At 51.3% G+C, this 12,886-nt stretch overlaps 5 protein-coding genes across 5 annotated transcripts; 4 read left to right on the forward strand and 1 right to left on the reverse strand.

The window, feature by feature from the left end:
* Positions 1 to 418: 418 nt before the first annotated feature.
* AA0111_g1105 (hypothetical protein) lies at positions 419 to 1,021 on the forward strand (the record flags this gene model as incomplete). Its single annotated transcript, XM_028644871.1, has 1 exon — positions 419 to 1,021. The coding sequence occupies one exon, from the start codon at positions 419 to 421 to the stop codon at positions 1,019 to 1,021; it is 603 nt and encodes a 200-aa protein (XP_028511080.1).
* Positions 1,022 to 1,201: 180 nt separating this feature from the next.
* AA0111_g1106 (hypothetical protein) lies at positions 1,202 to 3,076 on the reverse strand (the record flags this gene model as incomplete). The annotated part of the gene is made up of 4 exons (XM_028644882.1): positions 1,202 to 1,509; positions 1,573 to 1,940; positions 1,994 to 2,735; positions 2,788 to 3,076. 4 exons carry the CDS (start codon positions 3,074 to 3,076, stop codon positions 1,202 to 1,204), a joined length of 1,707 nt encoding a protein of 568 aa, XP_028511081.1.
* Positions 3,077 to 4,827: 1,751 nt separating this feature from the next.
* On the forward strand, positions 4,828 to 6,572 carry AA0111_g1107 (hypothetical protein; the record flags this gene model as incomplete). Its single annotated transcript, XM_028644893.1, has 4 exons — positions 4,828 to 4,872; positions 4,922 to 5,072; positions 5,125 to 5,582; positions 5,637 to 6,572. 4 exons carry the CDS (start codon positions 4,828 to 4,830, stop codon positions 6,570 to 6,572), a joined length of 1,590 nt encoding a protein of 529 aa, XP_028511082.1.
* A 2,166-nt stretch (positions 6,573 to 8,738) lies between these two features.
* On the forward strand, positions 8,739 to 9,594 carry AA0111_g1108 (TATA-box-binding protein; the record flags this gene model as incomplete). The annotated part of the gene is made up of 3 exons (XM_028644904.1): positions 8,739 to 8,792; positions 8,848 to 9,279; positions 9,331 to 9,594. 3 exons carry the CDS (start codon positions 8,739 to 8,741, stop codon positions 9,592 to 9,594), a joined length of 750 nt encoding a protein of 249 aa, XP_028511083.1.
* Positions 9,595 to 11,077: 1,483 nt separating this feature from the next.
* AA0111_g1109 (hypothetical protein) lies at positions 11,078 to 12,466 on the forward strand (the record flags this gene model as incomplete). The annotated part of the gene is made up of 1 exon (XM_028644915.1): positions 11,078 to 12,466. The coding sequence occupies one exon, from the start codon at positions 11,078 to 11,080 to the stop codon at positions 12,464 to 12,466; it is 1,389 nt and encodes a 462-aa protein (XP_028511084.1).
* Positions 12,467 to 12,886: the final 420 nt, after the last annotated feature.

A 12,886-nucleotide genomic window follows, 5' to 3' on the forward strand; every position in this document is an offset into this window, starting at 1 on the left:
GCAATATGCGATTACCATGTTGACGGAAGCGCATGTTCTCATGTTTTGGCAAACGAGCGGTTCTGATTTGGTTGCGAGTACCACTTAATCTGCGGAGAGTCAACGCGAACCGTGGTAGAGAGGCGAAACTGGTTGCTCTGATCACTGCAATAGGTCTACAACTTCCATGTCGGTAGTGACGAACAGTCTCAAGCAAAAGCCACTGAGAATATCTGGATTCCTCCAACAATTACAGCAAGCAGTAGAATGACCGTGCACTACTTCACCTTGGTCGAGCTGCCTCGAGAAGGAGCGACCCACTACGACCCTCGCCTCACTCTCACTATAGATAACATATTGAATACTCACCTTTCCACTGATTTCAGCCCTCTACAAACTATACTACGGTCACGAACAATTCAACTCTACCAAAATTGCAATGACAGTCTTTGCAAACAAGCAAGATTTCAACAACCTAGGTCTTGAGCAATTTCGACAGTCGCACACACATGCCTCGCAGGACTGCTACATATGTCTCCAGCCTCTTGCTGTTCACCCCACCAAAGACGGTATCCCCGACCCAAAATGCCATGCCGCTATTCGCGTCGCTGCCTGCGGCCACATTGTCGGCAAAGACTGTCTAGACGCCTGGCTTGACGCCGGTCATACCTGTCCAACATGCAAACACCTACTCTTCGAAGCCACTGGTGATCCCATCACACAGGGAGATATCAACAACATCCTCCGTACACTGGCTCCGAGTTTTGGTGAGGATGCGATCATGGTGGTGGTTGCGCGACTTATGGCCCGTCAGGAACAGGAGCGTGCGCGAATGAGACAGGCGCATGAGATCGAGATGGAGAAGATTAAGGCGGAGGAGACGCAGGAAAACTACGATAAATTCTCGCTTTCTGACGAGGACTTCTTGGATAGTGGTGATGAGGTAGATTTTGACGAGGCTGACGACGATAAGGAGATTGAGCTAGGAGAGGATGAGGACGGTGAGTTCGAGGAAGAAGAACAAGACGACGACCTAAACTAGACTTTATTAGGTTGCCGTGTTTCGTTGGGCTTTTAGCAGGTTATGGCAGGCTTTTGATGGACGGGCGGCCGCTTTCTTATAGTGTCCAAACCCGTTTTGCTATCGGAGTCTGGAATATGACCTACATTGGAGCTATCGGCGCAAGGAAATCTAGGCTCCTCTATCATCATTTTCACCTAATCACTTACTCTCAACTCTTAGATTTGTCCACATCAAACCCGTAACCGGCACCTTGGCCACCGCAAATCCAATCAGCACCTTGACTTGCAGGTTATACGCCTCTCCAAACAACATCCTCACCCGCTCTAGAGTTTCAGGTGAAAGATGTTGCACTAATTCCGTCCTTTCTAACAAACTTTCTGCAAGTTCCAAGGGAAGGATATCGGTCAGGTGGGAACGAATGTAAGGTGTGGAGATAGATGTCACAATAGCGATACCGACCAGACCGCCCAAGGTGCGGAACTGCGACGTAGCTGCTGACCCAACCGCTAGTAATTGTCAGTAACATGACACTTGAAGTTATGCGTGTCAGGAAATAATGTGTGACTTACCCAAATCCCTCTTCTCCATCGCATACGGCACAAGCATGATAAGTCCGGAATTAACAAGACCGGTTCCTGTGCCCGCAATGATCTGGTACGCATACTGACTAGCATCAATATGCGACGAAGTGTCAATCCACGCGAGCAACGTGATACCGAGAACCTCCATTAGGGAGCCTGCTAGGATGATCCAGCATGGCGGTATCCTGGGTTTTCCCATCAAAGCGCCAGCAACTCCACTGCCAAAGGGTACGAAAGCGCCGTATGTGAGGAGGCGGACGGCAGCTGCCAGAGGGGAGAGGCCGTTCACGGTGATGTAGCGTTGGGGAATCTGTGCGATGCATACGAACATGACTGTGCCGGAGAGATAGGTATTTCTAGAGTACATGTTAGGATGGTTTGAGATAATGGTAGAATTTGGCAGACATACATGATCATGCCCAGCTGTATGCGACTTTGGCAGAAGCGCCAAGGGAAGACAGGCTCTGGGTTAGTGCGACGCTGCGTTGCGTACCATTGCCATGTGAAGAAGGCAATCGCGAAAGGTGCAGAGGCAACGAGTAGGGGAAGAACTTTGTTAGACGACCAAGCATAGTCTAGCGATGCTTGTTGCAGACCTGTAGCAAGCAATACAAGAGTTCCCAGCATCAAGGTCGCGCCTAGAAAGTCGAGCCGACGGAGAGTGTGCTTTGAGAAAATGGGGTGTTTCTGCTGCGCAGCAGGTTCGTTGAAGAGTGTTCTCGGAAGTGTGAAGCACAGTGAAACGGCAGTAAGAACTCCTACAGGGACGCTGATCATAATGTCAGTAGGCTCAATGAGTTCCTTCAGCAAAGACACGTACTTCAAAAGGAAGATCCACCGCCAGCTTCCGTGCAGTGTGATACCGCCACCAAGAAGCGGCCCTGTGATCAAACTGAGCGCAAGCACCATGCTAACACCCGCCATGTACTGTGGAAACTTCCTCTTTGGAACAATTTCCATGAACAGGAGTTGAGTGAGGGCATATACACCACAGCCTCCGATACCCTGGCACCATCTAAATATGATGAGCTGTATGAGTGTCTGACTAGCCCCACAGAGTGCCGAGAACAAGGTGAAGATGAGTAGTGCAGCGATGAGTGTGTACTTCCGTCCTGCAATGTCTGACAGTTTCGCCCAGATCATCTGGAGACCTTAAGTGAGGTTAGACAAGCAACTAATCCGATATTGTAATACAATACTTACTGCAGTACGTCAACATGTATGCTGTGAAGAGCCATGAGCTCTTCTCATAGCCGCCTAATTCATCGGTAATATCCACAATAGCGGTACTGATGATTGTAGACTCGAGAGTCACAAGGAAAATAGAGACCGTAAGACAAGTGTTGATCAGATAGAGTTTGATACCCGTGATGTACTTCGATTCATCAGGCGTAGCCACGGTCTCGGCTTCATTGGGGGATGAGGTGTCTGTAAACGCCTTCTCGACACTTGAAGTGTCCATGACGATATCGCCCCTCGAAGTAGAAGACATCTTTGTGCTCTGATCTGAAAAACTTAAGAAAGAAGCCAAACACAAAGGGACAATATATTATAAAAGGGTGACTATCAGGGGTGTAACAACTGTGCCTCCTAGCGAAAGTGAACACACCATTCTCCTTGCACTTACGATAAGACCGTGCCATGCATCACTGGCTATCGGAACGCATGTATCTAACAACGCACGGCGAAGGATACCGTTCAAGTCCTGGCCGCCCGACGGTATCACAAATCAAGCCTTTCAACTGCTGCATGATGTTGCGAACCGATAGTAAGCTGACGGTTCCCAGACGATGGTATCACAAGGACGCCGCAATAAAGATATTCCTTGGCCCCCATATGCGAGCCGGAGTAAGATGTCTATATGTGTGGCTGTTCTCGGTGTGCCCGAATTCATGTGGGTGGTGAAGGATACGCCCCCGAAGGATGGTTGTGGGGGCGGGGCTATGCGATTGGGGCCAGTGTTGCCGCCCGCCTCCCGCCCGGGCGTTGCTTGTTGAACCGGGAGAACTAAAAGTCAACAGTAGTCTTGTACCGAGAGACTGGTTAAATGCCCGTCCAAGACCCAATTAGCGAGGCCAATATACAAAGACCTGTGGGTTAACGAATTGTGCAAGGAAGCTGCGCCTCTCGTACGCCCTGACGTGGTGAGGTGTAACCGATGAAAGTGGCCCGACGCAAATACTTCGCGAACGTATCTATGATGGACTCTTTTCGCGAGACAGGGTCAATCTTATGAAGGCGCTCGCTTATCTTGGGATCTTTACGACGATTTAGCCTGATGTTTTCACTGTCTCTTAGTTAATCAGTGGAACAACAAAGAATGCAGCGTAAGTCTATAGAGTGATCCATACCAACATCACAGTAGAGTCGAGTCCTCTTCGTGTTATCTCTCATACCCATAACCCAGTTTCTGACACGATTGTCGTCGCCGCGAATATCGGAATCCGTTTTCCAGACCTGTCGCCAATCTGGCCCCATGGGATGGCGCTTAGACTGGCAGAATTGATGTTGAGATGGCCGTCGTCGCGGTCGGCGACTCAACGATGGATGACTGCAGATGCGATAGCTTCACAGATCGTGGTTAGCCTCGGTTTTCTAGATTGATAACTGCCACCGCAGCCGCTTACTTGTGGGTCACCACTATGCTCGAACAGCCATCGCGCTTACACCCTCAGTAGAACTAACACGAAGAAGAGCCGTGAACCAACCTCGAACTGGGGCACATACATACGATTTTAGTAGACTATCGAGTGATGAGTTTCTTTGCTGTCGACTCCAAGCGCCACTGCAATCGTGCTGGTATGCCTGATATGCTCGATATGCTGTTAATAGAGACGTCTTTTCTCAGTGAGGATGGCCTAGCATAGCGGATAAATCGACGGCAGTCAATTAGCGTTGTCTCGGAGAGAGAGATGGAAAACCAGAAGGCTGAATGGTGGAAAAAGATAGGGGACGCGGGAGGAGGCTCCTACTGCCACTGAAGACCATCGTAAGCTGTGAACGAGGATGAGATGCCCACATGTTGGTATGGTGGTGGCTGATTGTCTAGCTAGAAGGGTCCAGGGCGGAAAGACTGCACGGAAGGAGCTTTGATGCGTCTGATAGAGTTCATGAAAATATCAGGAAAGTCCTACGGTGTCGCAAGATATAAAGTCAAGCGTCATGGAGGCTCAACTCTAGCAGTCTCGACCACAAGTTTCTCCAAACCATCGATACCTAAACCTCTTTCTGTTCTGGCCCAGAATGATCACTTCGATCCCAATCGCCATCGTTGTGGCCGTAACCTATGTCAGTGACTCTTTAACGTATAATACAGTCTTGACTTACATGAAGACAGTTTGTGTGTTGCGCCGTATACAACCTATGGTTCCATCCTCTTGCGAAACAGCCAGGGCCGTTCTTTGCTCGTATTTCAGGCATTCCCTCATTCTACCATGCCTGCGTAGGAGACCGTCACATCTGGTCTTGGAGACAGTTCCAGATTTATGGTACGTTCGACGCCAGACTTCCTTCATACATCCCACTGACCCCCTTCGCTAGGTGACAAGTTCCGAGCGACTCCAAACCTTCTTCTCTTCCAGACACCTGAAGCTTACAATGCCATGTTCGGTCACAAAGCGAACGTCAAGAAGTCCCCGTTTTATGAAGTATGGAGGCGTAACAAACACGACCTCAACACATTAGGCTGTACCGATGTTGAAACGCACGCCAGGAGGAGAAAAGCCCTCTCATTAGCTTTTACCGATCAATCAGTCAAGGCTACCGTACCTTTTGTAGCTCGGCATGTCGACCGCTGGAATGAGTTACTGCCCGGTGAGATTTTCGGTGTCGAGGGATGGTCGGGACCGCAAAACCTTACGGAGTGGACTGACTTCTTGCTCTTCGACATGTTCGGCGACATCTGTTTCGGCAGCTCCAACAACACCAAAGAGCCTGGGCCGAACAATCTGAAGCGTATTCCGTACAACATCACTAGATACCTGCGCTTTTATAACCCTGTGAGTTGCTATTAGCCCCTATCGTAGCCCTTGTATCCAGTCTGACGGCCGTAGCTCGCCAAGTCACCATTTCGAAGCTTGTTGCTTTGGCTCAAGCCTCGTGGTCTGGATAACTTGATGAAGCTCATCACTCCGAAGGAGATCAAAGAGTACTTTGCCTTTACTGAAAATCTGGCCATGAGCCGTGTCGAGTCTGAAAGGAAGAACGAAACCGAAAAACGTCCAGCTGAGCGTGAAGACATGTTCCACTTCTTGTGCACAGCCAAGGACCCAGAGACGGGTGGTTTTGCGCTGAGTACCGAAAACTTGATAGCCGATGCAAATCTTCTCACTGTTGCCGGCTCAGACACCACGAGTGCAACAGTAACCGCGCTCTTCTTCTTCCTCACTCGCAACCCGAAAGTCTACACAAAGCTGGTTCATGAGATTAGGAACAACTTCGGCAGTGCTGAAGATATCGGCTCAGGTCCGGATCTGATGGCAAAATGCGAGTACCTCAGAGCAGCGGTGTATGAGACCTTGCGCCTCTCGCCAGCTGGCCCTAGCGAGCTTGAACGCACTGTACTTTCGGGTGGCATCAGGATCGCTGGCGAACATATTCCTGGAGGTATCACGATCGGAGTGCCCAAGTGGTCGCTCGGCCGGAACGAAGCCCTCTGGGGTGATTACAACACCTTCCGCCCAGAGAGATGGATCGCCTCCGATTCGAATACGCAAGATGAGGTGAACCACTTGAAGCGATCCTTCCATCCTTTCTCCAAGGGCGTAGGAAGCTGCCTAGGTCAGAAGATGGCAATGATACAACTTTGCATGATTGTTGGAAGAACTCTCTGGAGATACGACGTGCGACAGGCTCCTGGACAATGCGTTGGAGAAGGTCGTCCTGATCTTGGCTGGGGCAGAAGGAACCGTGGCCACTTCCAGCTGAGAGACGCGTACATCTCTCTCCGTGAAGGCCCGATCGTCCAGTTCAAGAAGCGGGTGCTATGATCGTGGCCTGTGTGCCGTAGTAGGGCTGTAGGACTGAAGTCTGGAAGTTGCCGAGCAAGGCTGCAAGATTAGTCCTCGTTCTGTTCTCTTATTGCATCAATAGAAAGTGCGAATTTGCGAGTCAGTCTGGTATTAATGCTCTGCTGTCTTTGCTATTGCATGCAGCTCGAAGTCATCATCACGAGGCAGACAAACCCAATAATTGCTTTAATCTATCACGATAGAAATGCTGTAAAAAAAACAGCGCGTCGTTCATTGCTGAGAACTTCGCAGGGACAGCGCCAATAGTGAATGTTGACTTCGGTAAAGCCGTTGCAGTAGGAGTGGCAAGGACAGCGTTGCATGCGTGCTTTAGATGAGCGCCGATATCTTAGTCATCGACCCTTCCTTCATGGTCGTCTGTATTAAACCGTAAGAACACCCACTAATTTCGACCAAGATCTATCGTGCTCGTCGACGCAAACCGACCTCACTGCAGATATCCACCTTAGCTGGGGACACGCTAAATCACTGGTATCAAGGGGACATTTCACTAACTGCAGCAGCAATCATACGATATCATACTTTTTGTATGTAAAACAAAAACCCAATGGAGTGGCATTCAACGATGGGTTGGCTGACGATGTCGGAACGCTGCCCAATCACTACCAACCCTCGACAATACCTGCTTGATACCTTGTCAGTACTAATCCAATCATTTCCAGCAGCAACTACTCCAGGGTTTAAGACACGTGAAAGGCGGTGTTCCAGACTACAAAAGCAAGAGAGGCGAAGGCTTATAGCAAGGGGAGATGTGTCGCTTTCCGGTGAGCGCGTTCGTGAGTCATAGGCCGACGATCCATGCAACCCCCAAAAAGTCGTGCACACCAGGCTGCACTCCCAACTCCAACTCTCAGCGATCATCCCCGCATTCAAGATCTTTGTTATGTTTTCCTATCGCCCACCGACGCCCTTGTTGTCGCCGTGATTTTGTATTCTATTGTTTGCGCTTTGTTGAGCGCGTGTTGAGTGTGCGCGCATTCAAAGCCGGGAAGGCGCAGCTGTCTCAGGTTGTCGCACTCATTCCAAAGGGCGGCAACTCAACCATAAGTTTTCAAGGAGACGTGTCGCGATGAGATTTTTCTCTTCAGTCTGCGCGGGCGATGGCGGCCACTGTGCGGCAAGTGAGGCGACGGGGTCGAGTGGACGGGCTGGATTTGGGCCATCGCTCAATCCGGGTCAGTGCGTCGTCATCGCTGGTAATGAGGTAAAGGCACCGGCCGACCTGCGAGCATCAGTAAGGCAGCAGCAACATCACCACCGCTGCACCTTCCAGTATGGCATGCACAAGCAGCCGGCGGCACCGCGACCACGACAGGCAAGCTGCATCAGTGACTGCGACATGGCATATGCGGAGTGAAGCTGGGGAAGTGAAGGGAAACGGTCACGCATGATGATGGGAGCCCCTTTTGCTCACAGCAGAATCTTCTCGCTACCGGCTATCTGAAGCTAAGCCCCAATCGCCGCTGAACCCCTGCTCGCTAGCGCGCCTCACAGGGCTTGGCGGGCGGGCTCCCAGCACTATAAGTTCTCGGCCTCCCCCCCAACTTTTTCACGAGATTTCCGCCGAGCCCGCCGTTGTCGCAACACCTCAACCTCTCTACACCACCATCGCCGCACTTGAAAACTCACATTTTCAGCTGCGTGCTCACTAACACTGCGACTCAAAAACTCCGGTGTGCTAAATCCGCACATATCCACTCTCTCAGAGGTCGCGATCGGCGCTAGCTTCATCCAGCTTGCGACAGCCCAACAGCAGCCTCATCTTCAGTCGCAATCTCGACTTACCCCGCCAAAGGCTTGCTGGCTACGCTTTTGGTCACCTTAATACTCCACTAACTCGCCGTCGTCTCTGCGACAGCTTACTACTCGACGGCATACTTGTCAACGTTTGCGAGGGACACATTCGCTTGTAGCTCTCCTGCCTCCGGTACCGTCTCCACCTATTCCATAGACAGACACACTCCTCCGGCGTCGACCGACCTCGCTCTACACATCGCGATCTCGTAGTCCGCCCGGCTTGACCGTCGCTGCCGCTTTAGAACACACTCTGACCTGCGCAGTCTGTCAAGATACCTCTCACTCTCCTCAAGAGTCTATCGCTCCAATTCCAATCATAAATTCATCATGGATCCAAACTCCCTGACTTCTCCCCCGTCCACCGCCGCACAGGCTCAGACGGTAAGCTCTCGTGATGTCTCCCGTTTGTCAACCTTGTTCTAACGTTCGCTCTCAGTTCGTTGCTCCTGGATCTCTCTCCTACCCCCAGGGCGCGACCCTCGACCTGACTGCCCCTGCCACTGAGCAGAACACTCAGCAGGTCGCCGAAAATGCGAACGGTGTTGCGACGCCTGCGGCTACTCCCGATACACAGAACGGTCAAGTGCCTTCTGGCATCGTGCCTACTCTCCAGAACATCGTGGCTACTGTCAACCTGTCCGCTCGCCTTGATCTCAAGACCATCGCTCTTCACGCCCGTAACGCCGAATACAACCCCAAGCGTTTCGCTGCTGTGATCATGCGTATTCGCGAGCCTAAGACGACGGCCTTGGTCTTTGCGAGTGGAAAAATGGTTGTAACCGGTGCCAAGTCTGAAGATGACAGCCGCCTTGCTTCCCGCAAATACGCGCGGATTATCCAGAAGCTCGGGTTTAGCGCAAAGTTCACCGTATGTTGTGTCGGACTGAGTATCCCTTCTTCAATGCTAACATTGACATAGGACTTCAAGATTCAGAACATTGTCGGCTCCTGCGACATTCGCTTCCCTATTCGTCTCGAGGGTCTTGCATCTCGCCATCACACTTTCTCTTCCTACGAGCCTGAGCTGTTCCCTGGTCTCATCTACCGTATGATGAAGCCGAGAATTGTCCTCTTGATCTTCGTATCTGGCAAGATCGTCCTTACTGGTGCCAAGGTCCGTGAGGAGATCTACCAGGCCTTTGAGCTTATTTACCCAGTCTTGTCGGATTTCCGCAAGTCTTGAGCGACCTTCCTCTCCAGATTCGGTTTCAATGAGCCTTGACTACACACCCCAGCTGGTGACATGGCTATGACTTGGACCTTTTCTTCTAACTTGTCATTTTTGCGGCATTGCATGGTGTTACGGTGGGCGGCATTTCCTTCTTCATGCCTTTTCAAAACTCCAAATTACCCCTCGACACGATTAGACATCTGCACACGAGGTGCCTTCAACCCCTCTTAATCCTGGTCACGAAGGCTTTTTACTCTCTTCTCTTTTACTGGCGGGTATGATCACGTCGGCGGCTGGCGTGTGGGATGATACCGAGATTGCTTTATTGAGCCGAGGAAGGAACGTGTGGACGTTCGGAGAGTGCGACCGTAAAAGCTCGCACTGAGGGCTCTCAGAGGTTGACGATATGACACCAGAGTTCCTCATAGATGTTGGTGCTTCAAGCATCCATCGTATGTGTACATGATCCTTAGCCTTGAGACAGGTTAGGCAGTAATGTTATCATGACATAATACTTCGTTTCCCTGCTTGTGACGTGGTGTGGTCCGCGAGGGTGATGTCCTTTCCGTCCGTGGGCTTTGTTGCGTTCCAGTGTGTGAGAAATCCAGACCAGCGTGTACCTGTCGGGGCTCGGAAGGTCGTACGAAAGGAAGGGGCCAACGAAGCGGCGAACGATGAAGTTGCAGGTGCGCTGCAGTCTCTTGCGTAGAAGAGGTCAATTCACCTGTAGCCGCATGTGCACTAAGCTCGGAAGGGAAAGTTGCGACAAACGCACTGCGGCGTACACGCGCGTGGACGCAGGGAGCCTTTACGGGTGTCCATTGTGATGGAAGGCAAGAAACGATCAAAGTCGCAAGGTATTCGATCCTCGAAGTCCCAGCGAGAAGACGGCTGTCGAGTTAGCAAGCTTCTAAGACATTTCTCGCTTCAAGCGGGTACTATATTAGACTTAAGCGTTAGAAGATGAGTTGCGCCGTTGCGTGTCTCAGTTAGCGGTCGTAGGCTGCTTGGCTCGGGTAGTGATCTTCGTCGATAATGTTTCGAAACATGACGACATGGCAATGACGTGCAGCGTTTCTAACACCCTCTGTACTATCGTTGCGGTTGAGGCTGTCGTGAGGGGTATAACGTTCTACTTTGGTCGTTGCATGAAGTGCAGAGGGAATAAAAAAAGGAGGCGAGAGTTGAGATTTTTGATCGAGAACTGTGTAGCGAGCCGGATTATATCTACTGTCAGAAACGCTCCGCGTGATCAGGAATTTGTAGGGTAGAGGGTTAATGTGCGGGTGGGAAACGAGTGGGTCGCGCGCATATGCATGAAGCGCGCGTCAGTAGCTTGGCCCCTCCCTCCTCCTTTCACAGCAACCCCATGATCACATAGCTCATCCTCCCCTCAGTCCGCCATGTAGCCGCCACTTCACTTCTCTAGCTATAATTTATAATATCCTCAGACCGATGCATACCTTCCTTACGCCTTACTACTACTGCCGCCGCCATGATGCGCATTCCACTCTTCCGCATCTGGTACTCGACCACGTACACGACCCTTCTCATAATCCTGCTCCTCCTCCTCGCCGTCACGCCTGCGGATACGATATATCAGTCGATCAAATCTGAAGAACTTCAAAAGCTTTTTGTCATCGGTGGCGTCTACCTGCTCACTTGTTTGATCGTACTGTTGATCTACTCGACGCGCATCTACACAAATAGGACTGTGCTTGCGGCGATACCGAAAAGCTATGTGCCGATCGAGGAAGGAGAGGTGGGCAAAGGGGTGCGGAGGATGATTATGAAGCATTTCAAGAGGAGTGCAGTTATTGCATGGGACAGCAGGCCGAGGGATGTTAGGGGTGAGGTTGACCTAGATGAGGAGAAAGGAGAGGAATCACGGCCGAACACAGCGGAGACGAGGAGGGAGAAGCACAAATCGCACAAGAAAGGCCACCATCACCATCACCATGCACCTGATGCGACAATCATCCCCGTTTCTATGAACTCGCTGCCTTGGGGCAATGTCTCGCATCCTGGCTGGGCCTCCCCTTCGTCGCCTGATCTGCCAAACCTACAGTACTGGGGCGTCATCTGCGAACTGCCCAACCTCATCGAAGCGAAAGCCGTTTCACTCGCGCCGCCAGACCCTGCGATCGAGGAAAGCGCTCCACAGTATCCTGACAATGCGCCGCCTCTGCCGGATGCGCGCATTGTCACCCTCCTTCAGCGTCCGCGCGCAATGGGCTTGCGCGAATACCTCGCTCGCCTCGCAGACTTCGGGCTATTGAATCCACCCTCTCTCGGCGCTGTGTTCCTCGCACAATACGAATACGCCCGCTACTCTACCACGAGTTTGACGGAGACACAATTCAGAGATATCATGGCGGTCTTCGCAGAGATACTCAGTGGGATGACAGAAGTCGACCCCGAAATTATCGAAGAAGCACGCGCACAAGACATCGAGTCTGATACGCGCAGCCTCGCACCCACAGAGTCCAGCTCCGAATCAAGCATCTCCTCGCACTCGCATCTGCCCTACCGCACACCCCAACTCGAGCGCCAAATCTCCTTGTCCTCTTTCAACAGTTCCCTCTCCACCTCCGATAGTAGTTCAACTCCACATTCACCTCAGACTGTCCGCACCGCACCATCGCGCCAACAGCGCAGCTCCACCGTTTTTGGCACGCCACGCACACCCTCACAAAGATCATATGCGGATGCAGAATCGGACACAGGATCTGTTGTGGTTCATGAAAGACCGCGAAGAAGTCCAAGTACCTTGTTACCCAACTCGAGTGAGAGTTCTTTGGGCAGTGCTGGAAGTGTCATTCGCTTGCATCCTAATCCGAGTGAGGGAGACTTGCCGTACGAGTACAACATTGATGCTGGGTGAAAGGACGGGAGTGTGTGTTAGAAAGCACATCGACATTACATACATAGGCCTGTTTAGAACCGAGTCAGAGGCATAGCCGACATACAGCGACGTCCAGGGACGGGTTACAGGAACGATAAGAGACTTCCATAGAGAAGGAGAGGGACACGATAGTAGCGCCAGATTTCGGGGTCACGGTATCAACAGCACAGAAGTAGCGGTCTGTAGGGAAACGGCATCAATGGCCAGGAGGACAAGAAAGAAATCAGATCTGCGCATGCGGACGTACGCAGGAAGCATTGTATCCAGCCAGCTTGGTTGAAGCGAAACGTCCAGCGAATATTGTATATAGCATTCACACCACATACCATTTTACTCTTCATAACACTATGTAATTGAATTATATTTCACAAAATGTTCGAGAAGATATTCACTTTCATC

Source organism: Alternaria arborescens, assembly GCF_004154835.1.
Source record: "Alternaria arborescens strain FERA 675 chromosome Unknown contig_2, whole genome shotgun sequence".
Lineage (NCBI taxonomy): Eukaryota > Fungi > Ascomycota > Dothideomycetes > Pleosporales > Pleosporaceae > Alternaria > Alternaria arborescens.